General features: G+C 42.3%; 3 protein-coding genes across 4 annotated transcripts; 2 read left to right on the plus strand and 1 right to left on the minus strand.

Annotated features, from left to right (window-relative positions):
- Positions 1–110: 110 nt before the first annotated feature.
- On the minus strand, positions 111–6,691 carry ankmy2a (ankyrin repeat and MYND domain containing 2a). Its single transcript, XM_079164115.1, has 10 exons — positions 6,530–6,691; positions 6,169–6,233; positions 4,309–4,447; positions 4,119–4,217; positions 3,112–3,272; positions 2,408–2,622; positions 2,022–2,157; positions 1,733–1,861; positions 1,461–1,590; positions 111–1,137 (listed from the first exon to the last, which is right to left on the minus strand). The coding sequence occupies exons 1-10, from the start codon at positions 6,594–6,596 to the stop codon at positions 1,016–1,018; spliced, it is 1,263 nt and encodes a 420-aa protein (XP_079020241.1). The 5' UTR covers positions 6,597–6,691; the 3' UTR covers positions 111–1,015.
- A 2,323-nt stretch (positions 6,692–9,014) lies between these two features.
- pkdc (protein kinase-like domain containing) lies at positions 9,015–11,625 on the plus strand. Of its 2 annotated transcripts, none has more exons than XM_079164836.1 (3): positions 9,015–9,172; positions 9,890–10,272; positions 10,574–11,625. In XM_079164836.1, the coding sequence occupies exons 2-3, from the start codon at positions 9,902–9,904 to the stop codon at positions 11,163–11,165; spliced, it is 963 nt and encodes a 320-aa protein (XP_079020962.1). In that variant the 5' UTR covers positions 9,015–9,172; positions 9,890–9,901; the 3' UTR covers positions 11,166–11,625. The 2 variants fall into 2 exon arrangements, with proteins under 2 accessions (XP_079020962.1, XP_079020963.1); XM_079164837.1 differs by having other exon boundaries at positions 9,017–9,163.
- A 1,197-nt stretch (positions 11,626–12,822) lies between these two features.
- On the plus strand, positions 12,823–21,502 carry herpud2 (HERPUD family member 2). Its single transcript, XM_079164416.1, has 9 exons — positions 12,823–12,902; positions 15,034–15,447; positions 16,932–17,009; positions 17,602–17,712; positions 18,419–18,588; positions 18,827–18,952; positions 19,341–19,679; positions 19,903–19,999; positions 20,591–21,502. The coding sequence occupies exons 2-9, from the start codon at positions 15,301–15,303 to the stop codon at positions 20,834–20,836; spliced, it is 1,314 nt and encodes a 437-aa protein (XP_079020542.1). The 5' UTR covers positions 12,823–12,902; positions 15,034–15,300; the 3' UTR covers positions 20,837–21,502.
- The last annotated feature ends 4,425 nt before the right edge of the window (positions 21,503–25,927 follow it).

Below are 25,927 nucleotides of genomic sequence, written 5' to 3' on the forward strand. Positions count from 1 at the left end.
CGGCTGACTTTTAATGCCACCAATTTACCAAAATGTAAACAAATGTAGGCAACGTGTGGCTTTCACACCAAAAACCAATATGATCACTTTGATGAAGCTGGTCTTTATTGAACGTGATTAAGCTCGAGTTGATTGACATTTTGGAGATGATTAGTGTGTTCAGGACGAACAATGAAGGAAAGCTTCTCAAAAGCACACGACTAGAACGTTGGTGTTCTTGTGCCGTACACGAGGCTCCATCAACCAATGATGTTGCATTTTGGGAAAACTTTAACTTTAATTTTGGTTCAGTTAGGAAAATCATGATAATAATAATAACTTTATTTATAGCACCTTTAAAAAACATGTTTACAAAGTGCTTTGACAGAGAAAGCAGCAAAGGCAATGAAACAGAAAGCTCAAACTAAAGTTACAGTTAAACCAGCTGATACAACGGAACAACAGATGAAACCAAACCAGTCGATACGATGAAAATAAACTAAGAAAAGCATGAGCATTACTGTCATCTTTCAGTCATTTAATTAATGTTTATATTTAAAAAATATATATGTTTGGTCAATATTGTGCAGCCTTGCCTTCCGCTAACAGTCCGCTATGAAGTCAACGTCCCAAAAAACAAATCAAGTACGTAGCAAACAAGCCGCTGCTCTGATTGGCTACACAGTCACGTCTTTCCTGCACAGGTTGCTACAGTTTCTTAAGGCAAAAGTTACGTTCCATCATCGATGTGAACCATTAGCTCTTCACATGCCCCCCCCCACACACACACACACCCAGAGACCTCTACCACAAACACGTCAATTCTTCACATTCACATAGAACAAAATCATCTGGGAAATTGCACATATACAATAAAGAGATGACCGCCGTGGCCTCGGACCTTTGAGACAGTCTCAGGTGGATAATAAATATGGGTTCTCGTCTCCGGCTGGTCCGTCTCTGTCTGGCTTTCAGTCTCAGTGCCAGTCAGCTCTCTCTCTCTCTCTCTGTGCTGTTCGGATGGAGTCTGGCTCGCTCAGTTGTCAGCAGCCGGGATGGGAGAAGGGTTTGAGGTTTCTGAGGGGGGGGCCTCACTGTTGGGCTCCATCGAGAGCTCCCGCATGGAGTCTGAGGCCTCCTGCACGGCTTCACTCTCCTCTGAAACACAGACGACGACACAGTTTAGTTTGACTGAGACAAGACATCTGTGAACCGAGGGCGGCCGTCAACAGTTTTCATGTTCTGTCATGTTGGTTTAAGGCGAGACATTAACATCCAACAAATCACTTTTTCATGCACTGGTTAATATTAGAGATTAACATTTCACAGATTTGAAAAATCTAACATCTATCTTTCTATTTTCCCTCATAATGGAAGAAATAACGGCATTTTCTGAATTTCTTAGACAAATAAAAAAACTAAAATACTGAGTCCTACATATGTATTTATGACTTATTTACGTTTTAGACGGGTGACCGTACCTTTGCTCTGCTGCAGCCTCAGCTTGGCTGACTCGGCCTCCTGCTCCTCTCTCTGCTCTTGGAGCGTCTTGCAAACTTTCTTGTGGGTGAACCAGTGCATCTTCTGACAGGCCTGGCCGCAGTAGATCACCTAGCGCCCGAGAGAAATAAGAGGAGACTTCATTTGAACGTGTAGTGTCACAATTAAAAGCCACAGGCAGTAAAACACCAAACACTCTTTACACATGAAGAAAAGATGTAAATGAATACGTTTCTGTCGTTTTGACACTCACCATCTTGCAGACGGAGCATCTCTTCTCGGCGCCCTTCTCGCCACACGAGGTACAAAACTCTGCGTCCATGAAGCCGACCTGACCGGTGATGGCCTGAGTCAGCACCGACAGAGCTGTGGGGTCGTTACCCTGCAAGCACAGAAAGAAAACCTGATCAGGCAACGCACAACAAGACACTAACACAGAACCTTGACATTGAGCTAAGACTCAACCAAAAGCATATGCTTCAGCTCTACTGCGATGGACTGAGGAGCAGCTAAATGCTAGATTAACTCTCATCCAGACTCACGATCTCCACGGGGGCGATGCTCCGCACCAGCTGCTGCAGCAGAGTGGCGTCACAGTACGGGAACTTGCGGATGCACTCTCTGAGGAACTTCTCCTGGTACACGGGGAAGCCGTCTCTGTCCCGACCCTTCAGCAAGCTGCAGGACGGGGGAACCAAGGAGCTCAACTTTTAGAACGGAAACGCAAATCACATGACAACTGATGATCAAACTGATGTAAAGTTTGTGTTTGAAGATGAATTAAACTCCTGAGATTTAACGATCAGATGACAGAAGCTCCAGTCAGGCTCCTCTCAGTTTAGTCTGAGGAAACTTAAACCGGCATCATAACATCACCCAATTTGGCTTTTTTAGCCTCCTTAAATGAGACGGTGAATACCGGCCTCACCTCTTGATGAGGCCGTCCAGCTTGTCCTCGCGGTCCTTGAGGAAGGACGCACACTTTCCCAGCACGCAGCTGATGTAGTGCATCTTCATGGCCAGCACCTCGTTCATGTCCTGCTGCTTGATGCACTTCTCACAGATGAGCTCCATCACCCGGCGGCATTTCTCCAGAGCCTCCACCTCGGCCACCAGAGGGTTCTCCTTCACCAGCATCACCATCTGCAACACGCAGGACACACTCATCAACTTCCATTCTGGGGCCATAAAAGGCTTTATACATATATGTGGTAGCACACCACCTCCCCCAGACTTACTAACACACTTGATGTGTAAAATCAGTGGAGTTCTCTTTTTAGTCAGAACGGGAGGCATTACTGTGCAAAGCTGGAAGTTGTGTATTTTGGGCACACATGGAGCCTCATTTAGTGCTCTTGTGCGTGATGCAAGATCCAAGAAGCCCTAAAGCATGCTGGTCTTAAATCACTGCAGCAGTGATTCGTTCTCTGATTACTTGTTTGTTTGTTTTGTGTTCTTAGTTTAATCAGTGTTTACATTTGTACTACTAAAACTTTCTGTTTTATTGCCTTGTCTGTCTAAGCACTTTGTAAAAGGTGCAGTATACGAATAAAGGTATTATTATTATTATAATTATAATATTTACAGCGCAATGGCTATTGAACCACTCCTCCCTGTCCAGCGGTGTCTTACCTTGACGGGGTTCAGGTTGGTGCTCATGATGACCTTGTGGAGGGGTCCGGCCAGTTTGGGCGGCAGCTTGGGTTCCTTCTCCAAACCCTGAGCCTTGGTGTAGTAATCCAGTCTGGCCCGGGAGAAGAAGTTGTTGATCACCGTGACACAGTCGTGTTGCCCTGCGGAGGGAAAAAAGAAGAGACGGTCACGCGTTTATGTATTAAACGGAGCAAGTTACAAGCGGTTTAAACGCAACACTGGAATCACAGTTTGAGTCGGTGCAAACAAACCTCGGCTCTTTAGCTGAAACGCATTGAACTCTGATAAGAATTACCTCCGACGGGGGAAAAGTCGAATGGAACGGTGATTCAAGACGGAGTTTCAAGTCAAAAACTAGGGCAACATTCATCTTTGTCGACATAAACAACCCTGAGGTCACACAGTGAATTACCGTTTACTTTATGGAGCTTTATGAAAGATGCCGTAACAACGTTGTAGCTGCCGTTTCCATTAAGTTGATTTGTGCTTCTTTGACTCTTTTAACACTTGAAGTGTCTTGAATTAGATTTTCAGACATATTTCCCCGCAGGATTGTCTAGCTGTTGATTTAAAGATGCTTGCCTTCTACACTCTTCGCGGTAATTGGCGATTGATGTAGATGCTTGTAAAGTCGCCACACAAACATCCGTTAGCACTGGGACGCATTTAGATTTGGAAGTCGTGACTCCCGACTCAAGATTGTCGACTTTCGACTAGCAATGGATTGCAGCATTTCACAAAAGAAGTCTGTCCTTTATGTTGATTGACACAGAAGTGCTGTGTGTGTGTGTGTGTGTGTGTGTGTGTGTGTGTGTGTGTGTGTGTGTGTGTGTGTGTGTGTGTGTGTGTGTGTGTGTGTGTGTGTGTGTGTGTGTGTGTGTGTGTGTGTGTGTGTGTGTGTGTGTGTGTGTGTGTGTGTGTGTGTGTGTGTGTGTGTGTGACGATACAAGGCTCAACAACACAGATCACGTCACAAACAGACGTACCGACGAAGGCGGCCATCTGTGCGGCGGTCCTTCCTACCGAGTTGACCACGTCTGTTTCCGCCCCGGCGTCCAGCATCATCCACGTGATGTCGGTCTTACCTGCAGCCACGGAGGGGAGGAGGAGTCACAACACACGCGCAGAGAAAACAACAAGAGATGAGACTTTTAAAATCAGGTGATCAGCTCCAACCTGACAGGCCAGCAAACATCAGCGCGGTGTATCCGTGCTCGTGTTCGTTGCAGTTCACGTCCGCTCCGTGTTGCAGCAGCAGCTTGCACATGTCGGCTTTTCCTTTGTAAGCAGCGTGCATGAGCGGGGTCATCCCGTACTGTGGACCAGAACACAACAAAGCTCAGAGACATGATCTACATGAACAATTTCACCTTTACACAAAATAAGAACAACGTTCCCACGAAGAAGAGTTTAATCATGAATATGAAAGTCTTTATAAAATCACAAATAAAAACATTGACACACATTTTGGATACCGTGTCTCCCCTTTCTATAATAATAATAATAATAAAATAAATAATAATAATTCGTTATTTAGCATATTTCATTTTTTGTTATCCCCGTCTGTGTTGTCCTGTAAGGTTTAATTATTCCGTCGGCTTAATGAAGACTATTATGGTTTGAAGGATTTACAGCATTGAGGCTGACACTAACAATCGCTTTCATGCGTCATTCATTTGCGGACTGTTAATCTCATTGTTAAATTTCTCCCTTTCAATGGGTGGTGGCATCAGATGTCTTGTGTCTCACAAAAGAAAAACTAAAAGATAAATCAGTTTACAAGTTCAAGATATTATATAAATGATATAAAATAGAAGGCAGCAGCAAACCGCACACCGGAGAAGCTGGAACCCGAGATTTAAATGTGTGCAGTTCATCAATTGTTGGGATGTCAGTTTTGGTTAATTCAGCTTTTGATAGCCCGACACCCACTAACCGGCAACTAACCAGTTAATAATTAAGAAGTAAAATACTAAATAATGTGAAAAACAAGAGCCGCTTTCCTTTCACCGGCGCTCCATTGACTGGATGAGCTTTGGCATGTTAAATTCTGCAGATCCAATACTTCACCGTTACCTGCATCGCCTGTTCCTTAATGTGAGACCTAACTTTAAACTGACATTCTTTTCATTCTGTCTTTGAGTTGCTGTTTTCTTTCAATCTTTCCAAAACGTTTGGACATGAAGGTATATTCCTCCTCTTATGCAAACGGGAAGAGAACAACGAGTACCGAACAGACTCCCACACCGTCAGCTACTTAACAGAACATCTGTTTCAAACACCTGATAGTGACAGGCAGACATGAAGGAGTGACAGAAGGGACGAGGGGGGGGACATGAAGGGCGTCCCATAAAGCCCTTCAGAGTGCTGACTCGGGAGTCCTCTTGTCCCACACATATGTCCCCGAACAAAGGAAGAGCTCAAGCATCTTATGACGTTCTCTCGCCTACATTTGACACTTTCGCACGAATGACTACATTGCTCGTTCGCTGCAGGACAATATGAGAAGGTTATAATAAAACAGACGGTATGAATGTAGTTAAATTAACGTGAGGATAAAACGCACGGTGCAAGTGATGCATCGTAGGATGAACCAGGAGATGTGTCGCTCCCGGCTTTAAGCGGTGCAGTCCAACCTAAACGGATTAAAAATCTACCTTGCAGCATTATTAAATACTTCTGATTCGACTAGCAGTATGGAGGAGTTTTAGAGGACTGTCAGAATGTCTCCAAAAAACACAGCCGGTTGATTCAAGGCTTGATTCTTCTGCCTCATAACTAATCACCAATGAACGAGTCTCAAAAATTAAAACTAGAATTACATAACTTGCACAATTATTTTATCTTATGTCTTAGATTCCCATTTTTTTTTTACTTGCATGATTTGCTTTTTATGTGCAACATTTTAATGAGCATTGTTGGAGGAAACCTGAGATCTAAGATTGTAATTGTTGTGCACGAGACAAATACTTGAAACATGTAACGTGGGAGAAATTGATGTTGTCATCTAATGTGTCCACGTGCTTTAAGAGTTACCTCATCCAAGCAGTTGACTCGAACATCCTTACAGCCCAGCAGCCTCGAGGCCTCTTGAACATTTCCTAAGTGCATAAGAATCTGTATTATTGTATTATAAATACAAACACCAAGCTGTTTATTTTCTGAGATTCTTAAATGTTTTAGTCAACAACTCGTCCGTCAAAACGTTACCGTTACAAAATACACACTTTTATGACTCTATAGCAAGAAAAACAGACATGTGGATACAAATTAAGTTCACAGTGGTGGGCTTCAAGCTATCACAATATAAACTGGCTAACGTTAGCATACAAGCTAACGAGAGCTAGCTCCCTGTGTGGGGGTTCTAGGGGGATTAGCATTAGCCGAAGAGGCTTACCTGCAGTGATAACCTCAAACAACTCCTTCTCGCTTGGAGACAAGTCTCCCTTCTTAGGTGTGGACATGTTGGTGGTCAATAGGTAGAAATTAGGCTATAACGGCACAAATAAAACGCGATGTTGTTGGTTAAAAGAAGGCTTTCTGTGGTACTGGCAGTCTAGCTGGCGCTCGAGCATGGAGCTAGCTGTCATTTGGAATATACCACTGCGTACATATTCACAGGGGTGTACTAAAACATACTTCAAATTTTAGTCCGGTAGATTTAAGCAGATGTTTTCTAAATAATTTAGTTGAAATATACTGAGGTATATATGCAGGTAAAAGCATACTTACTTTCAACAAAGATGCACAAATCATAACAAATGAAATCAATTACCCCCCTGTTGTTTCGCTGAAATAATCAGTTCCACAGAAGTCTCCAAAGTTCATTCAGAAATGTTAAGTGCTTCAATGTGGACTACAGGTGAGAAGGTGTCATCCTTATTGTCCAGTCTTCATACATATTTATACCCAGATTAATAATCTGTGCTTGTCTGCGTATCACAAGAAAGAGATAAGAGACAAATTATAATAGAAGCTTTTCGGGGAAACCCCAGCATTTTGCTATTTCATGTATTTCTTGTTTATGGTGCTTCCTTATGTGAGGAAGAGAATATAGAACATACTTACCTTATGTTATCTTTGCTCTCTCTCTCTCTCGTCTCTCCTCATGTCCCGTTGAATTTATTAAAATATTTCAGGAAGTACAGTGTAGTATTTGCTTGTACCTAGTATTTTTGCATCACACTGATATCACAATGTCCTGTACGTTTTTCATTTTGTCAAGTCAAATCTTAAGTCATGTGTCCTGCGCCAACACCCCTGATTGTGAAATGCCATTTTCCACTATATACGAAAAAGGAGTATAAATAGAATAGATCTGTAATAGTATTAATAATAGCTCTCTCGTTGGGGTAACATTCAATGAATATAAAGTGTGTGTGAACTTTAATTGTTGTTGAAATCTGGGTAATCTTAGGCACTGGTTTGGGAAGGATGATGTGATCGGCAGCTATTTGTATTTCTTCTTCCTGCCAGCATGCATCTTTGTATGCGTCTTTTCCTCAGAAGACACGGTGTGTATTCCAAGTGACTCCTCGGAACAACCGATTCACAACCGCAGCTATGTGAGACCACCCAATGCTGCGTGGGCTATTACCATGTCATCGATGACCGGCCAGAGGTTTAATTTCTCTGTAAGAAACCATGGCAAAACGCAAGAAATCTGGACCAGTACCTCTGGACTAGTCTGCATGGTCTGGATTATGTTCAATTATAAGAGTCGTGCACAATTTTGCTCTCAAAAGTTTATCAAATGATTTAAAAAACGAATCAACTTTAAGCCTCAAATCTAAACGATATCATGAAACCTCTGACTGATGTTGACTAGTTATTTGCTGTAATGTATATTAGTCTGCAGGCTTAGTTTGGTTCTCGTGTATTTTTAATTGTCCATTGTGTTACTGATTTGAAATCAGGGAGTAAAAAGTTAAAATAAATACCTATATAAACTGATTTGGCTGTGATTTAACGGCAATAAACCGACAAAAAGGGACTCCGAAATAACATTTATACACATAGTTTGGTCCGGTCTCTACTGATATGAGGTATGGTAGAGCTCTGGGTGAACACAGACGGCTACAGTATTTATTTCCTGATTCAAGGAAGCTGGCAGTCTTGTGGGGAGGGGGAGCTGCGCTCATGTGATTGGTTGAAAATGAGGCGGACATCTGATTGGCTACAGATAGGTCTATGTTGAAAAAAACGCATTTGTGAATCCAGCGACGTCAGGGGAGTCTCATAAACCCACAAATAAATGTGAAGCGATTTACAAATAAATGCAGTGCGATCCACAAATAAATACATACAAATCCACAAACAAATGCAGAAATATATTTGTGATTTTTTTTTACATTTATATAAATAGTAATTTATTTATGTGTGCATTGGAATGTATTTGTGAATTGTTCTGTGTGCATTTGTAAATCGAATATATTTGTGAATTGTTCTGTGCGCATTTGTGAATCTTTCTGTTTGCATTTGTGAGTCTTTCTGTGTGCATTTGTGAGTCTTTCTGTGTGCATTTGCAATTATTGAGACTGATCTGACCCCATACATAGGCAAGAGGGTCACATTTCAAGGTGCGTGAAACAGTACGTACTGTCTAAGGGCAGCTGCAGCTACAAGTAAAAAAGTATGTGATTTGGAACACAGCTCCTTTTACCTCACACGGCGTCCAACCACGTGTCCAAGACCGGAAGGTCTCCATTAGTTATGATCAGTGGGACCATATGCTGCTGTTGATGCACTCCAGACCAGCAGGTGGCAGCAGTGTTCATTTAGCTGTCTTTACTCCATGTCTGTAGCTTTAAGCATCACGCGGACGGCTGTGGAGAATACTTCCTGTTATCTGACATAAAGCAGGAAGTAAAAATACAGCGTTGTGTTTCTGCAGCGTTTTGGCATATTTGAGACACAGTTATTGTTACAAAGTTTCTATTTATACGTCACAGCAGCCTCCACTGAATGTGTGAGAAGGAAACATAAATAAAGGCTGTTTTTTTTCTGTCTGGATGCCAAAACTTGATCATTTGTGAGTGAGGTAAGTGCTACTCTATAAGATACTGCAGTGACCAACAGCGAGAGGATCTATATGTCAGTATTTTGCATGAGTGAAAGATCTGTGAGCAGCAAAAAAAATGTACTTAAAAATAAAAGTATTAACTGTGCAGTAGTTTGTAGTAGTTGTCAGTGTTTTGCTCTTATATGTGATATTTCTATATTCATATTACTGCTGCATGAATGTGTATGTTGCATTTTAATGTTGTAGCTGTTGAACTTCTTTATATACGTTTGGGTAGTTTAATCTACAGCAATGCATCATAGTCTATAAGATCATCATATGTTTGAAGCCTCGCTGTCCTGTGAGAAACACGTATCTCTCAAAAGTCATTTTGTCAGAAGAACGATGAACTTTACAGCTGATCAAAGAGGCTTATTAAGAGTTTGTTTAGTTTATGAAGTAGCTTTCTCATCACACGTCATCCTTCAGTTCATAAGGGAAACAAAATCTAATATAAAATCAACACATCTGGAGATACAAGGTTTCCAGTGAACAGGTAGAGGATTCAAATTGTATTATGAAAAGTAACTAAAGCTGTCAGACAAAGGAAGTGAAGTAAAAAGTACAGCATTTGCCTCTGAGATGTAGTGGAGTAGAAGTATAAAGCTGCATAGAATGGAAATACACAAGTAAAGTACAAGTATGTTGAATTTATACTCGATGCACTTAACACGCCTCCTCCTCTTTGCTCGTCAGCTCCGACTGGAAATGAAACCGGAGCACCAGGATCTCATCCTGCAGGCGTGCGCTGCGTCATCCCTGCGCGTCGGTGCGAAGATCCAGACGCTGTGGAGCGGCTACGGGGAGATAGTCAGGCTGCACCTGGAGGGCTGCGACCGGCCGTCTGTGGTCGTCAAGCACGTCAAGTTTCCGGAGGAGGCCGAGCACCCCGGCGGCTGGAACACGGATCGCTCCCACACGCGTAAAGTGAGATCCTACCAGGTGGAGACGCACTGGTACCGGAACTATTCCACCGATCGGAGCTGTCGCACTCCTGCCTGCCTGGCTGCTTCTTCCCATGGAGACGAGATGCTGATGGTGCTGGAGGATCTGGACGTGGCGGGTTATGATCAGAGAAGGTATATGAGCACAGGTTAGGTGTGAACCACTGGACGGTCTGGAGCTCTGCTGAGTTTAGTGCATCACATGAGTGGACAGAGCCACCAAAAAGTCTGTGAAATTTTCAAATATTTTTCATTTCATAATTTTATTCAGTCACTTATGTGTGAAATATATATTTTTTTATAGTTATGGCTAAAACATCCTACATACTGAAAACATTTGTCCGTTTTAAGACTTGTTTTCCATGTCTTTGAAGGCATGGAGAAGAGGAAGACATTCCATGCCGGATGAATAACAGTTTGTTGTTTGTCTTCATAGGACCAGCGTGAAGGACAGAGAAATAAAGGCTTGTCTCAGCTGGCTTGCCCACTTCCATGCTCTTTTCCTGGGCGTGACACCAGAGGGCCTGTGGCCTGTCGGCACCTACTGGCACCTGGAAACCCGTCCGGATGAGCTGGAGGCCATGGACGACGCCGAGCTCAAAGCAGCAGCCGGCGACATCGACAAGAAACTCAACGAGTGTCTCTTCAAGACCGTCGTTCACGGAGACGCCAAGTTAGCCAACTTCTGTTTCTCGCAGAGCGGAGGGGACGTGGCGGCTGTGGACTTCCAGTATGTGGGAGGGGGCTGCGGGATGAAAGATGTTGTGTATTTGTTAGGAAGCTGCATGGAGGAGAGGGAGTGTGAGAAGAGGGTACCGGGCCTGCTGGACTACTATTTCACAGAGTTAAAGCAAGCGGTGAAGAAAGATGTGGACGTCGTTGCCCTGGAGAGAGAGTGGAGGGAGATGTTTGCGTTCGCCTGGACAGACTTTCATCGCTTTCTGCTGGGATGGATGCCCGGACACTGGAAGATCAACCGGTACAGTAAACAGTTGACCAAGGAGGTCCTCCACAAACTGAAACTGTAAACAAAATACCTTCAGACAACCAGAGAAGTGAGCGTGCGGCTGAGAGGAGACCGGTTTGAAACTGAAAATCTGCACATGTAAAACATTAAATCAGCCACAAACACCTGTGTACAGAGAAGCATGCAAACCGTTTCCGGAAAAATACAAGTTTTAAAGAGTTAAAAAATGCTCTGGCTTTTCTTTCCTACACTGCAGCTCTTCGAAGTTCATCCACACATTTTGTGTCATTATGTGAAGTTAAAATTATTAAAAATAATGCTGGGAAAAGATTTTAGTACTGCAGGACGGTTTAGCAGTAGAATAAAACATAAACATAAATAAATCAGGAATAAAATCAGAAGAAAAGATTTACCAAACGATTGTTAGTTATAAGGACGTTCCATTGGTGAGATCATTTTCTAGTAATATATATATATATATATATATATATATATATATATATATATATATATAGATATATATATATAGATATTTGTCACATTTGGAGGCATATGAATAGCTTCATAGTCATAACTAGGTGGTGTCTTTGTATATTCTGACTTATGAATAAATAATCTGTTTGATTATTACTTAACCCACCTGTGTAACAATGCCGTGAACACACGAACATTCCAACAGGAAATAAAACATAGAAATGGTTTAAAACAAACGGGGTCCACTTAGAATATGTATGTTGTTTGAAAAGGTCTACACAATGTTGATTATTTTTCCATTTCTGTATTCACTGCTCATAAAATGCTACAAAGAAGATGAGGAATACAATTAGTAACAAGAGGAAAAGGGGTAAATACATTATATAATCACATATATCACACACACTTAAAAATAGTTTTTTTTATAGTTGACCGTAGTCCTGACGGTTATCTGAATTGTCGGTACTTTTAGTGTTTCACTGTCCAGTTTCATTTCCTGCTTGAGCTGGTACATATTCAGTTTCCTTTCAGACCATTTGCATTTGTGGATACAACACTCAACATATAAAATGAGATGATAAAAGAAAGACTTAACTTCTGTCCAGATTATTTCCCCCATAATAAAGGATAACATATTTTTCTTAGTGTTACATAATATATGAATATGATACACCAATAAAATAATATATATCATTAATGCATTCATAGAATAAATGTAGAATTGTTTCTGTGCCAGTATTACAGAACACACAGGATTCAGAGGGATCATTTCTATATCTTTTTTTTTAGAAAGAGGCTTGTGTGTATGAGTAGAGCAAATGTAGAACTATAAAAATCTTTATTGTTGACAAAATATATATTAAGTCCAAATTCCTAATGAATTATAATGTACACATGTCTAAAATCTGTTATTATATTATATGATGAAAAAGTGCTTGTAATTAAGATACCATATTAAAACAGTCCTTTATTAATCACTAGGCATGGACAAGAACAAAAAAAGAGGAATAATAAGAGGCATAAATCAAAAATAATAAGATATTTTCAAATATTTCTTGCTTTATTTAAGTGAGGAGGAAACTAATCTGAAGTCATTTGTTAACCTAACAGAGGAGGGATCGTCTGACTTCTTCCTCGACTCGTCCTTCTGGTTTCATAACCGGATCTGTTGTCTCGGATCAGCTGTTGTGACGTGGACGATGACGTGGCTTCCGGTCTCTCTCTCTCTCTCCCTCACACACACCCGACATTATTACAACAACAAGGCGACAAGGCGAGCCGAGCTGGGACGAAGAGACGACGGCACCACCGGAGTAATAAACAGGTACGGTGGGGGGGAATACAAGAAAATAAAAGCTTTTTTTCCTGATGTCGATAACATGGCGTCGGTTCGTTAAGTTAAACGTGCTGTCACCGCCGTCAACGGTTTTACAAATTGGGGATTTTTTTCCCAGCAAGCAACAGCGAAGCTAACGTTAGCCTACAAGCTAACAAGCTAACCCTGTTACCCTGGTTTCAAAGACGGGTCGAGATATAACCGGAGCCGTTACAGGAGTCACCTAAAGCTACTTTCGTGGTTTTATTTGTTGGTTTTGGCAGCGGATAACCCGGGTTAGGTTGACTCGGGAGTGAATTAGCCCGGTAGTTAGTAGTTAGCTAATTGTTTGACAGTTTTTACTGTAAGGATGACGCAACGTAGCAGGTGTCAGAAAGTGTGAAGTGAAACTCGTGATGGCGGTTAGCTTCTGTCTTAATGCTTCAATGGTTCTCTTGCCTTTACAATACAGACTGTGTGTGTGTGTGTGTGTGTGTGTGTGTGTGTGTGTGTGTGTGTGTGTGTGTGTGTGTGTGTGTGTGTGTGTGAGATATTGAAATACCTTATTTCAGGATCAGAAAATCAATTTCCCAGCATGAACAAAGACATCAATCAATAAGCAAACCATTAAAAAATGAATGTATTTTCTACTTAATTTGGTTAATTATATTTTTCTTACATTTTATTTTACCCATTTCTCTTTTTTATCATCCTTCTCTTGCACCTTTGACCCTTTACACGTAAAAGGAAACATTACACTATATATATATATGTGTATATAGACAATACGTGAGAGGATATATGTAGTTATAACTACAGATATAAAGATATAACTCTTGATAAAGCTATATATTACCATCTCATTCAACAACCCTCACTCACTCATTATCCTGAACACGCACGCACACACACACACACACACATCTGCATACACAGTTTTTTGCCGGACTTCCGTTTTGGACTTATCAGTCTGAATGTTGTTTTCCTCAGTTTGCTTCTGCTCCTTTGTTTGTTTTTGTCTTTTTATCTTACTTTGTATAATCTCTTTTTGCTGTTTATGTGTCTACGTACTTGTCTCCACTTGTCTTGTAATCCCCTTAACACTCAATCTATTACGAAATACAATAGAAATGTGAAATATTAAATGAGTTAAAGGCCAAAAGTGGATGGTCATTATGTAAAATCCTAAAGCATCCAAATTGATGGAACAGTATTCAGCTGTATGTCATGTTACGTCATGGAAGAGCTTCCATGAGTCTGCTGCACTCGCACTAAAAGCAGTCTTTCAAGATCAGTCCTGGGACCAGGTACCTGCAGAACCAGCTAGTCCCCGGAGCCAGTTTAAACCGGACTAAAAGCGGTCTTTCAAGATCAGTCCTGGGACCAGTTACCTGCAGAACCAGCTAGTCCCCGGAGCCAGTTTAAACCGGACCAGGGTTCCAACGCAACATAGATGTAATATATTAATGGTAATTGTTTCCACAAGGGAATTAAAGATGTACAGATTAATTTGTAGTGATGGGAATCTTTAGGAATCCTACGACTCATATCATACCACCAGACTCTGGGTGTAACAATAACCCCGCTCTGTTAATGTGCTTGTAGCACCACTTTAAAGCTTGTGTTTACCAGAGATGTGCTCACACGTTTCTTAGAACTAAAGCATGAAAAAGGACTAATAAACTAAAACATCCCATTAGTCAACTATCCAGCTAAGAGACGGCAGCCCAAACGTTATACTGTGTGTATATATATATATATATATATATATATATATATATATATATATATATATATATATATATATATATATATATATATATATAAGTGTCTCTAATATTTAGTCTTATACATAATATAATACACCTTTCATTATAACGTAGTACAGTACTACAGCCTCTAAAGTGACTAAACGAACGCTTTTTTATTAATTCAGCTTTAACAAATACGGCTGAAATAAGATGTCGCTAAGACCACGGTATAAAACCTGAGATTCACAACATTTTATGCGCATGAAGAAAACTTGATTGGTTGTATAGATTTAACTATTTGAACGCGTTATTTTTAATGCAGATATAAAATGTGTGAAAGACTTATTTCCCCTCAAAGAGACTTCTCTTCATATTTTTCTTCCACCTAGAAATCCAACGAGTATCACCACAGAAGAATTCCCACCAATACAGTCGGAAACCACCAACTTCCCCAACAGATGAGGCAGATGTTGTAGAGGGGGAACCACACCGCCCCCCCACCACCACCACCACCACACCAGAGACAGCTTTAGGTGTGTTTCAACTGAGCCCCCAGAATGCAGCGGGTTTGAGGCAGCTTCCTCCTCAGGTGTGTCCTGAGTTGTGACACAATTAGCTCAGGTTCTTCAGAGCCCGCCCTGCTAGTAATATGAGCCATGGACTCCTGGGCAGTTGATAGTCCTGTAACCCTGGTCCTCAAGGCCCCCAACCAGAAGTATGAAGACCAGACCATTAACTGCTTCCTCAACTGGACCGTGGAGCGGCTGAAGAGTCACATCTCCAACGTGTACCCCAGCAAGCCGGTAAGTCGCTCTCATGTTTGATGTTTTTATGAACTAAGTCTTGAGTTTAAGCTGACTCGTGGACCAGGAGTGACTCCTACAAGTTTATAATGATGTTAGGGTGCACATAGAACTAAATGTGCTTCAAACAAACTGAACCAAAGGACAAATATAGGGCTGCAACTGACAAATATTTTAATTATTTGTTTTCCGTTGCCGTTTGTTTTCCTGTAATTGATTAACCGGTTGGTCTACAAAACATTCCAACATACGCAACACAATTCCAGAGAAACAGAGTGCTTCAAGTGTTTGTTTTTTTTTGTCTTAAAGATATTCCATTTACAAAACATAACATTCTCATAAATGTTTGTCATATTTCTTTAAAAATGTGAGCGTGAAATAAAATAATGTCTGCCGGTGTAGTCTTCATGCTTCACGGAGCACAGACGCTTCCTGGATTTTTATGTCCGTTACACTATTACATTTTTTTTTTTACAGCGTGGAGAGAAAAATGATCCTTTTTGAACCACTCCCTCCGAGAGAGTTCCACACGATCATGTGACTAAATGCACTCCGGTGTTAACAGGTGCATTGTGTTGGTGTGTGAACAATGAGCCTCCTGCTCGCACCTTTTGACCGCTTTGCAGCACAAAAAGAAGAAAGGAAAAAGAAAAGAGCATTGCAGCAGTTCACCTTTAGCAGAATGGAAAAGAAAAACACAATCTTTACAAACGTTTCTGTTTCATGTTGTCGTGACTAAAAACAGACCGCAGATATTTAGAGCAAAGCGACGTGTGTTAAAATAGAAGTGAAAGTTTGTTCCTCGAGTTAATCAGGTCGTGTTGCGGAAGAAGAAGAGAGACGATAAAAGAGAACGCTCAGCACACATGAACAGGTTTCTGTGCTCCAGTTGTCAGTAGCTTTTTAACATGGGCAAGTGTGTTTAATAATGAGTGCCGCGCCTCGGGAAGCACAGAAGATATGACGGTACATACTGTGTGTGCTTTTAATAAGCTTCAAAATCTAATCTGTAGCTCAGCAATCTAATCCGAAGGTGTCCTAATCAGTCACCCTCTCGTGTTCTGACTCTACACAACAACAACAAGGTCTCCCCTCTCACAGCGACGAACATCAGGCTGTTTATTCTAAGAGGCTGAATGTTTCTGCTGAGAGAGTTCATGCGAGACCTTCGAAACAGCAGTTGAGAAAAGTCTCAAAAGGTCCATTTTGTCAGTTGACTTATTTTTTCCCGAGCACCTTCAGGACTTCTCGTCCGGGTTTTGTTACACCTCGACCGTGGGTGATACTTGAAACATGTGTTGACGTTTGAGGTTTTAGTCGCCCTTATCTGTTTACACTGTAAAGAAATAGAAAAGTGGGGTGGCTGAGACAGTCGCACTTTCCCTGTTGCTGTTTTAGCAAAAGAAAACGTATTCTCACCGTTTCACACTGTTTTCACACCAGTCCGTTCTCTGTCTCACCATGCGATGCTGTTTGTGTTGCAGCTGTCCAAAGACCAGCGGCTGGTGTACTCAGGGAGGCTCCTTCAAGACCACCTGCAGCTCAGAGATGTGCTCAGAAAGGTAAGGCTGTGTGTGTGTGTGTGTGTGCGCGTGGATGAGGTTTAATTTGGCAACCCACCCAAATGGATTTGACCCTGTCTAAAAAAAAGCATTTTTTTTTTTATACATATGTTCAAGTAAGGATTATTTAAGCTGCAGATAATTTTCTCAAACACACACACACACACACACACACACACACACACACACACACACACACACACACACACACACACACACACACACACACACACACACACACACACACACACACACACACACACACACACACACACACACACACACACACAGAGCTTGTTCACATATCTGTGTGTGTGCGTGTGTGTGCTGTGGGAGAACTGAAACAGGCTGCCTGGGAAACAATAGCTGATCTGATGTGTTTTACCAACAACGGCATTGTGTCTGAATTCTGGCCATTTCCTCTTTAATTCTCTCTCTCTCTCTCTCTTTCTTTCTTTCTTTCTTTCTTTCTTTCTTTCTTTCTTTCTTTCTTTCTTTCTTTCTTTCTTTCTTTCTTTATCTCTCTGCTCTGTTGCTACCCTCACTTCCTCCTCCTCTCTTTCTCCCACATCCTTGCCTCGTGGACCTGCAGCAGGATGAATACCACATGATGCATCTAGTGTGTAACTCTCACAGCCCCCCAGCCTCGCCCATGCCCCGGAGCCCCGCCATGGCCAGCTCTTCTTCTTCTTCTGCCTCCAGTGTGAGTAGACCGACACACACCAACTCTCCCCTAGGACTCAAACAGTGTGTGTGACGACTTGTTTTTTTTGCAACCAGATGTGACAAAAGTGGGTGGAGCTAAGTACAAGCGAACACTGAATACGGTATTTTTAGTCGACCAAACTTGTTACAACTAACTGTCATGAGCTGAAAACACTGTGAAAGGGTTAAAGTTGTAAGACAAAAACACGGACGACTCCCAGACCAGACAAGGCTGGTCGCAGCGACCTGTCAATCACAAGGATCAGGTTTTGGGCCGTGACGTCACAGATCCACATTCAACACGGTTTCTTTGTCAACATCATTCCTTCAGTCAGGGCGGGCTGGTTTTAGTTTCACGTCTATTCTTGGCTCCACGTTACTTTACATGAAAATAATCCCAACGGGCTCCACACAGCGAGGGTAACGGACTTTACATTTGGAGGAATAGAGCGCACATGCTATTGGATCAGTACTCTGTGTCAGCGGACGTCCTCAGTTGAGGTTTAAGGAGAGTAAACGTTAGATCGGTCCGTCCCCAGTGAGCTGTAACAGCTGGAGTCACTCTGTCTTTAAAACTCGCTTTAGGTTCAGTCCCAAAAACACACCTTTTATAGAACCTCCTCTTTTCTTTGTATTCATTATTTTAAAAACGCAGCAACGTGCTCATCTCAACTTCTGATTGGTGTTCACATCTCGTCCCTCAGAGTTCAGACGGCGCCGGCTCCGCCTCCCATGCCAGTCAGCCAGCCTCCTCCTCCTCCTCCTCCTCCTCCCCCTCCTCTTCCTCTTCTGTCCCAGGAAGTTATGACGGGCTGAGGTATCGCGGCGGCGGGCCTCAGTACAACCCTCAGAGCCCCGCTGGTGTCCCTCAGTGGTAAGCAGGTCCTCCACAGTACAACTGACGTACGACTCATTCTCACTGACACTTCAGTGTTTTCCTTTAAACAGGACTACGGTGGTTTGTAAGCTGTGCTGTGATAGTAAAATATATTTCCAATGTGGATGATGAAGAGAGAAAATTAAAGAGGCAGACAGAACACGTTGTGATTAGCCTGTGTGTGTGTCTTTGTGCACAGTGTACATGTAATAACAAACATGGCGCTCCTCCACAGGCCAGATGGAGCCCAGGTCCCTTTGCAAGGAGACCTCCCTGCCAACATGCCCCCCCACTCCATGTACATGCCCATGCAGATGCTGTATTGGCAGCAGATGTATGCACGCCAGTACTACATGCAATAGTAAGTTGAAAAGATGTCTGTCAAGGTTGTTTGTATAGATTTCATCTTTTTTATAATTGCTGCCATTTTACATTATTAAAAATAGTTATATTAGTGAGAACTTCAAGAGAAAATGTACATGTTAGACTACATAGATATGATTAATTACAGCTACTTTGTGACATTCCACTCATACATTATATATATATATATATATATTTTAATGCCATTGGGATTCATTGTTCCCTTTCAGCCGATGACGTCTAGTCCTGTAAATGCAGCAACTCTCAGCTTTTTCTTATTATTTCTTCTTCTATTATTGAACAGTTATAAATGAAACCAGACCTACAAACTGAAGTTGAGTTGGTTGTATTTTCTTCTAAACATCTGAATGTTTTCTCCTCATCAGTCAAGCAGCAGTAGCTGCCTCCCAGCCTCCCAGCACCCCGCCGCCTCCCTCCCCCTCCCCCTCGCCCCTTCAGCCCGCCCAGCCCAACGAGGCCGTGCAGCCCCCCCCGCTGGGGCCCAACCCGGCCCCCAACCCTCTGCCCGAGAACCAGCCGGCCAACCCCAACATCCAGATGAACGCGCAGGGCGGGGCGGTGCTGAACGATGACGAGCTCAACCGCGATTGGCTGGACTGGTTGTACACGGTGTCCCGCGCCGGCGTGCTGCTCAGCATCGTCTACTTCTACTCCTCCTTCAGCCGCTTCGTCATGGTGGTCGGCGCCATGCTGCTCGTCTACCTGTGAGCCACTTATATTTTACACACATTTTATTTCTCACATGTGCTTTAGTTTCTATTCAGTTAACTGTATGTGTGTTTATGGCCAATGTCAGTTTTCACAAATCTTTCCCTGGGATTGAAAAAAGAATAAACATTTGAAACATTTCTATGTACGTGAGAGCTTACATTTAAAGCTTTAAACCCAAGTTTAAGAGTATGTTTGTTGGTTTTTTTCCCCCTCCAGGCATCAGGCTGGTTGGTTTCCCTTCAGGCCGGAGCAGCAGAACCTCCTCCAGCCTCCTCAGGAGGCGGCGGAGAGACACCAGGACATACAGGATATGGTGAGGACGTCTCTCAACCTCGCTGCTATTCTGTCTTAAACTCTGCAAGAACCATGCAACAGCTTTTACCTCTCCGTCCAACGTGTTGCTCCAGCTGTTACATAAACGTACTGTTCTTTGTAAGATTTCTACGGTTGACAAGTGACTAGATAAAGTTTTTAATAGATCTGCGTAAAGATTAAAAGCTGGTGACTACAGCACATGCTACATGGCCGCAGCATCCCGGGTTCGATTCTGGCCTTGGGAGCTTTATAGCATGTAATACCTCGCTCTCGCTCTCGCTCTCTTTCTCGCTCTCCCTCCCTCCTCTACACTGTCATCTGTCAAATATAAGCAAAAAATGATCTTAAAAAACCCGAAACAGACTATTCTCTGCATCAAGTTGTGGAAAAGATAACTGGATCTGCATCCAGGTAAAGATTTGTTCTTTAGGACATGGCTCAAGCTTCCACCAAGTGTCATTAAAATCAAATTTTGGAGATTAACTGCTGAAAATTAAACCAAAACATGAAGGTAATCGATGAATGTAATGATCAGATTGCATCCACGTAGCATCACATCATCAATATTTTCTGTATCGTCCCATCTCAGGAACGCCTGATGGATGAGGGGATGGACGACGACGACGATGACCGGGGTGAGGAAGGAGCTGGAGGCCCCGAGGACCAGAACCAGGACCAGGACCAGGCTGCTGCTGCTGCTGCTGCTGCTGCTGCCGCTGCCGCCGCCGCCGCCGTCGTCCCCCCCGAGCCCAGCTTCTTTACCACCGCGTGGTCCTTCATCAGCACCTTCATCACCTCGCTCGTCCCAGAGGGACGGCGCCAACCGGCCAACTAGGCAGACCCCTCCCCCTCTGCCCTACCTCTCATACACCCCTCTTCCTCCTGCCAGCAGGTACCGCTCGACAGAAGTATCACAGTTCCCACCTGTACTGTCTTAAATACCCCCAAACCATCTTCAGATACCCCGATACGTTCAAATACCCTTTTCACTCCGGACCGCCTGGTTCAACACCAGCCGGGCGGGCATTGTGAGTTCAGCAGGAGGATCAGAGAATAAAGGAAAATAAAGAAAGTTAATCCCACGATGTGTTAATGGATTAAGTGCTTCAGCAGTGATAGTCTGTTTTTTTTTCTTCTTCTGTTTTTTACTTTCATTGATCATGAATTCATTGATACGTGGTGATGGTGAGAGAACCTGGGGGGAGCTGTCTTCCATTTTAAACAGTGATGACATCATGCTTTTGAAACTTTTAAATGAGGGATGTAAAGAAAATAAAATCAGGATGAACAGGGAGATGTTGTGTCCTTAAACCGTGAAAACCCCACAACCCACAACCTAAAGACATTTCCATGTGTGCACACGATGTGCATAAAGACATTGCAGCTACTGAAGCACATTGTTTTCCCACTTTGTGTATTTGAACATTATTTACACATGTAAGTATATGCATCTTTAATTCCTGAATATATGCTTTTTTTGAATAAAAATCTTGCTGCGGTTCGACTCGTCTTTTTCTCTTCCTGTTAATGTGTCTGTAGTTCCTCTGATGTCCTGCAGGTGGCAGTATTCACACGTCTAGTAGTTTGATTGGACTTCTTTGTACTGGAACCTTCATAAATCGTTTCATGCAACAATTGTTTGTATGATTTGATGATCATAACTACTTTACATAAACGCCAAACTATGTGAAATATATTCTTAAGTCCATATTTTTTGTCATGTCCCATTTCATCATTTTCACATTGTAAACACGTTATACAATTATAATAATGATTAATGACAAATGTTTCACACAAAGCAACACATTAACAAACATAGTAAAACACAAATGCGAATACAAAGAAAAAGCAAACTGGACGAGATTCAAATATATAACAAAAGAAATAAAAAGGCAAGTTAAGTTATATGAAATAGTAACTTCAGGAAACAGACTTCTATCATGCATAGTTATGCATTATGTCTCAAAGCTTCAAGAGATAGTAAATATGTCTTTATTACAGGAAAATGTGTATGAAATATGAACAATATGGTACTTGAACAACTATGCAGTCACAGTTGAAGACAAGACTTGTTGAACCAACAGCGTGGTTCTATATATTTCTGGCCAAGTATCAACATTTATTGGAGGGATTACCATGAGAGAGTTCTGTACACACGTTCAGGGTCCACAGAGGATGAATCTCATTGACTTTGGTGATCCTCTGACTTCTCCTCTAGGTCCGTCGTCGGGCCAAAAATGTTTACCTGTCAAACACTTCGGTTTATGACCAAAAACCTGCAAAACTAATAATATTCCCATCAACCAATGCTAAATGAGTTATGTATTATTAGCTAGTTTAATTGAAAATATTATAAGAAAGCTAACTTTTTGTAGCTTCTTGTTCACATACATTTGGGAATCTGGAGTTCCTATTGATTCAACAAGCCATCAGGACCTGACTTCCCTCCATGTCACATGCAGGCTCATTAGAAAATACCGCCCACCATCCGAGTAGCTCCATCCACCTTCAGGGACTTCACTGACGTCACCTGGTAAATGGCTGAGTGTGAAATATTAAGTTACCATTACAACGTTGTAGCATGTTATGTACAATTGTGGCTCTTTATTTTATACTTTTTTACTCCCTGATTTCAAAGTCTTCTTGGCTCTTGCCTCACGAGATGAGAAGTAATTGTCAAAAAAGGGGAAAAAAACGATGTGCTTTGAACATTAAAGCGTGTAAAACATGTTGTAGTAGAAACCTGAAAATGCTTTCACGCTTAGCACATCTATATATTCTTTCAAACAGTTATTTTTCTCATAAATACTTTCACACAGAACGCGAATATTATCCGGCGAAAAAAGCGACATCTTTCTTTCCATTAATGGGAAAATGGCCGGCGAGTGTTTCACAAATGTTTGAGTTCTTGATTCCTCAGGCCGCTGCTTTGTAAAGGTCTAAAGATGGCGGACGTGGTGAACGACGCCCGCTAGAAAAATCTGCATGTCAGCATTGTCATTGTGAGCATGTTAGCATGCTAATTTAAACATTTAGCTGAAAGCACCACTGTGCCGACGAAGCACCGCCGGAGTCTCAGTGTTCTTAGAAATGAAATACCGTCTCACTGCACCGAGTGCCTTGCTCGAGGGCAGCTAAGTGGTAGAAAAAACGGTGGAGGGGGATGTCTCATTGTCTGCACCTGCTGAGAACTTGTCAGGTGTCTTTTGTATCTACGGGTCGCAGTGACATTCAGTAAAACACAGGCCACGCATTTTGCACTGGACTCCATGAAGTAGATATGTTATGTCCTTGAGTTTTAAAAGCACCTTAATGAGAGTTTGAATTTTGTTTCCCCCGGCTGGATGTTAAAAGCCGAACCTGCAGCGGGCTCTGACACTCTGTTCCTCACTGATAGAGAGGTGAGCGGGGAAGCGGCTCAGACAGCGATGCACTTCAGAGAGTCCTCCAAAACCCCCTAATCAAATGACCATGGATTTTTGTGTAGTTGGTCGTAGAAGGCCCAATTAATTATGCATGACAGCGGCTTGACGGCCGTTTGATTTCGTTACGCGCGCCCCCTCCGAGCCGCCGATCCAATCAGGTTAGGACCCCCCCCCCCCCCCCCCCCCCAATCCCTCCCTCCGTGGGGTTAGACTCCCCTTATCAGAGGGAGAGATTTCTTTAAGAGGGTGTTTGGGGCCTTGTAGGACATTTCATCATCATAATGAGTCCTTGTTATGCAGACGGCTCTCTCCTGTTTCCCTGCTATCAGGCCTCGTTGTCTTTGGGGAGGCAGCAGTTGGGCTGGACACATGCCACAGAGACACACTGACTTTATTAAGTCAGTAAGAGAGGAGACGGGGGGACGAGAGACAGAGAGCGTGACACCTGTGAGGACGGGACGGCGACGCACTGCAGCGGCACGCTTTCAGAAAAAAAAGGCCCCGAATGAGCATTTAGACGAGATGTTATTGGTTGATCACACACATGTTATACTGTGTGGTCAACCAATAAGTAACGGAACTGCTGAAGACATGCTTGAGATTATTAAGACACAGAAAATCAGCAAAAGAAAATGCTAATTATTGCACGTTTCCATCCACTACTGGTATGTGAATATTAGGCGTTTAGAGAATTCTCCAGTCGGGTGCCGTCAAACCACTGCAGAGGAAGAGGGAGCAACGAGGTGACGTATTCCAAAGAGTCAGATCAGTCAAAACCTCAAGTGATGCGAAACCATTTCTGTTTCATATTCTCTTCTCATCGCTCCACAAGGATCTGATGTCTTCGTCTCTCCCGTGGAACCTTGAGAGATATTTAAAATGACGTTTTTATCGTCACTAAATTGAGCCTTTCCACCTCTGCCCCCGAATTTACTGGAAATGCAGAAATGTATAATGTGCATACAAACAGCGGCATGCGAGGGCACTTATTGTCTTCATTACATAGTTTGTTCACCAGAGAGCAAAACAATGTGTTTGATGCGAAGCTGGAACGATTAATCTGATCGTCGAAAATCAATCTTAAGTTAAGTGTAACATTCTCAATCACCTGAAAGTGTCTTATTGCTTTCAGTTGGTTGTTGCTCCACCCTCCGCTGTCACTTCTGGTTGCAAAAAAAACAAGATGGCGACGGACAAAATGCTGAACTTGAGGCATCAAAACATCGGTCCGCAAACCGATGGGTGACGTCCACTTCTTAAATACGGTCTATGTCCGGCTTCAATAAACAATCTAAGAGATTCTTAGAAAAATGTTTTGTCATAAAGTTTTAAAGTTTTTGACTTTACATCATCGGCGTACGTTTGAAGTCAGAGGTTCTTCAACCTGCTTTTTGAGGTTGTCCCAAAATTGTATTTATTTAATTTTTTTAAACCTAAATAACCTGCAGAGGAAGTTGAAATACTCTTTTGAGCCCTGAGCAGTCTTCCTCTCAGGCTGCGATGGATTTGCTTTCTGTAATCTGGAAATGGATTTTGGCAGCTGGACAGTCAGAGCAAAAAGTGTCCTTTACATCCCAGGTGGGAGTCAGGCCCTTGTGTCATTATTTCAGAGTTAAACAAGTCATCATAATGTAGACTTGTGCGTCAGAGGTAATTTTATACAATACATGTAAAGTGAATTTTCCCGGCTGTGTCTGACAGTGAAAGGAAAACTTGTAACAGCGTCTTCTGGCCGACGTGATCCTCCGACTCACTGCTGTCAAAAACACGCACGAGATATGTTTGTGATTAACTTTGTGATTCAATCGACTCTCAAACAAAACAACCTTTTGCATTAGCTGAAGAGCTCACATTGTTTGTTGTGGTGCATAGAGTTGTTTGATTTTAATAATCTATATATAAATCAATTTAGGGCACGGTAGAATAGTAAGAGCAGCACCACATACTACGCAGTGACTATTCTCTCCACTTAAAGAGCCACTGAGGAGCTGCTATACTGTGAGAATTAGTAATTATGTGCGCTTCCAATAATAAATACCAAATTTAACAAAAAGTTCAGATTAATGACACCGTTCTTTACGCTCAAAAGCACCTGGAGCGGATTGCATTGACCTCATTGAGTCCACCTGCATCAATTATCCTAAAACAAGGATGTTCCACTTGGTTTTTGGAGGCGCAGACACAAATAACACAAATTTATACACGTATATGTCATATAAAAACTGATTACCACTTACTACACTATCTTGTGTTTTGTGTGAACACAGTGAAGGTTTCTGGAACTTCACCTCCTAAAACTAAAGTCTGAAGATGTCCAAACATTTTGTCAAACACAAACACAAACTCGTTGTTCTTACACTAACTTTGTTCTGTGTACTACAAGTGTTGCTGGAGTTTTGACCAATGTTTTGTATGTTAAGTAGATTTTTGGAAAATAACTACAGCTGTCAGCTAAATGTGGTCTGAGAAAATGTTCAATATTTCCCTCTAAGATGTAGTGG

Source organism: Pholis gunnellus (assembly GCF_910591455.1).
Source record: "Pholis gunnellus genome assembly, chromosome: 8".
NCBI classification, from domain to species: Eukaryota; Metazoa; Chordata; class Actinopteri; order Perciformes; family Pholidae; genus Pholis; species Pholis gunnellus.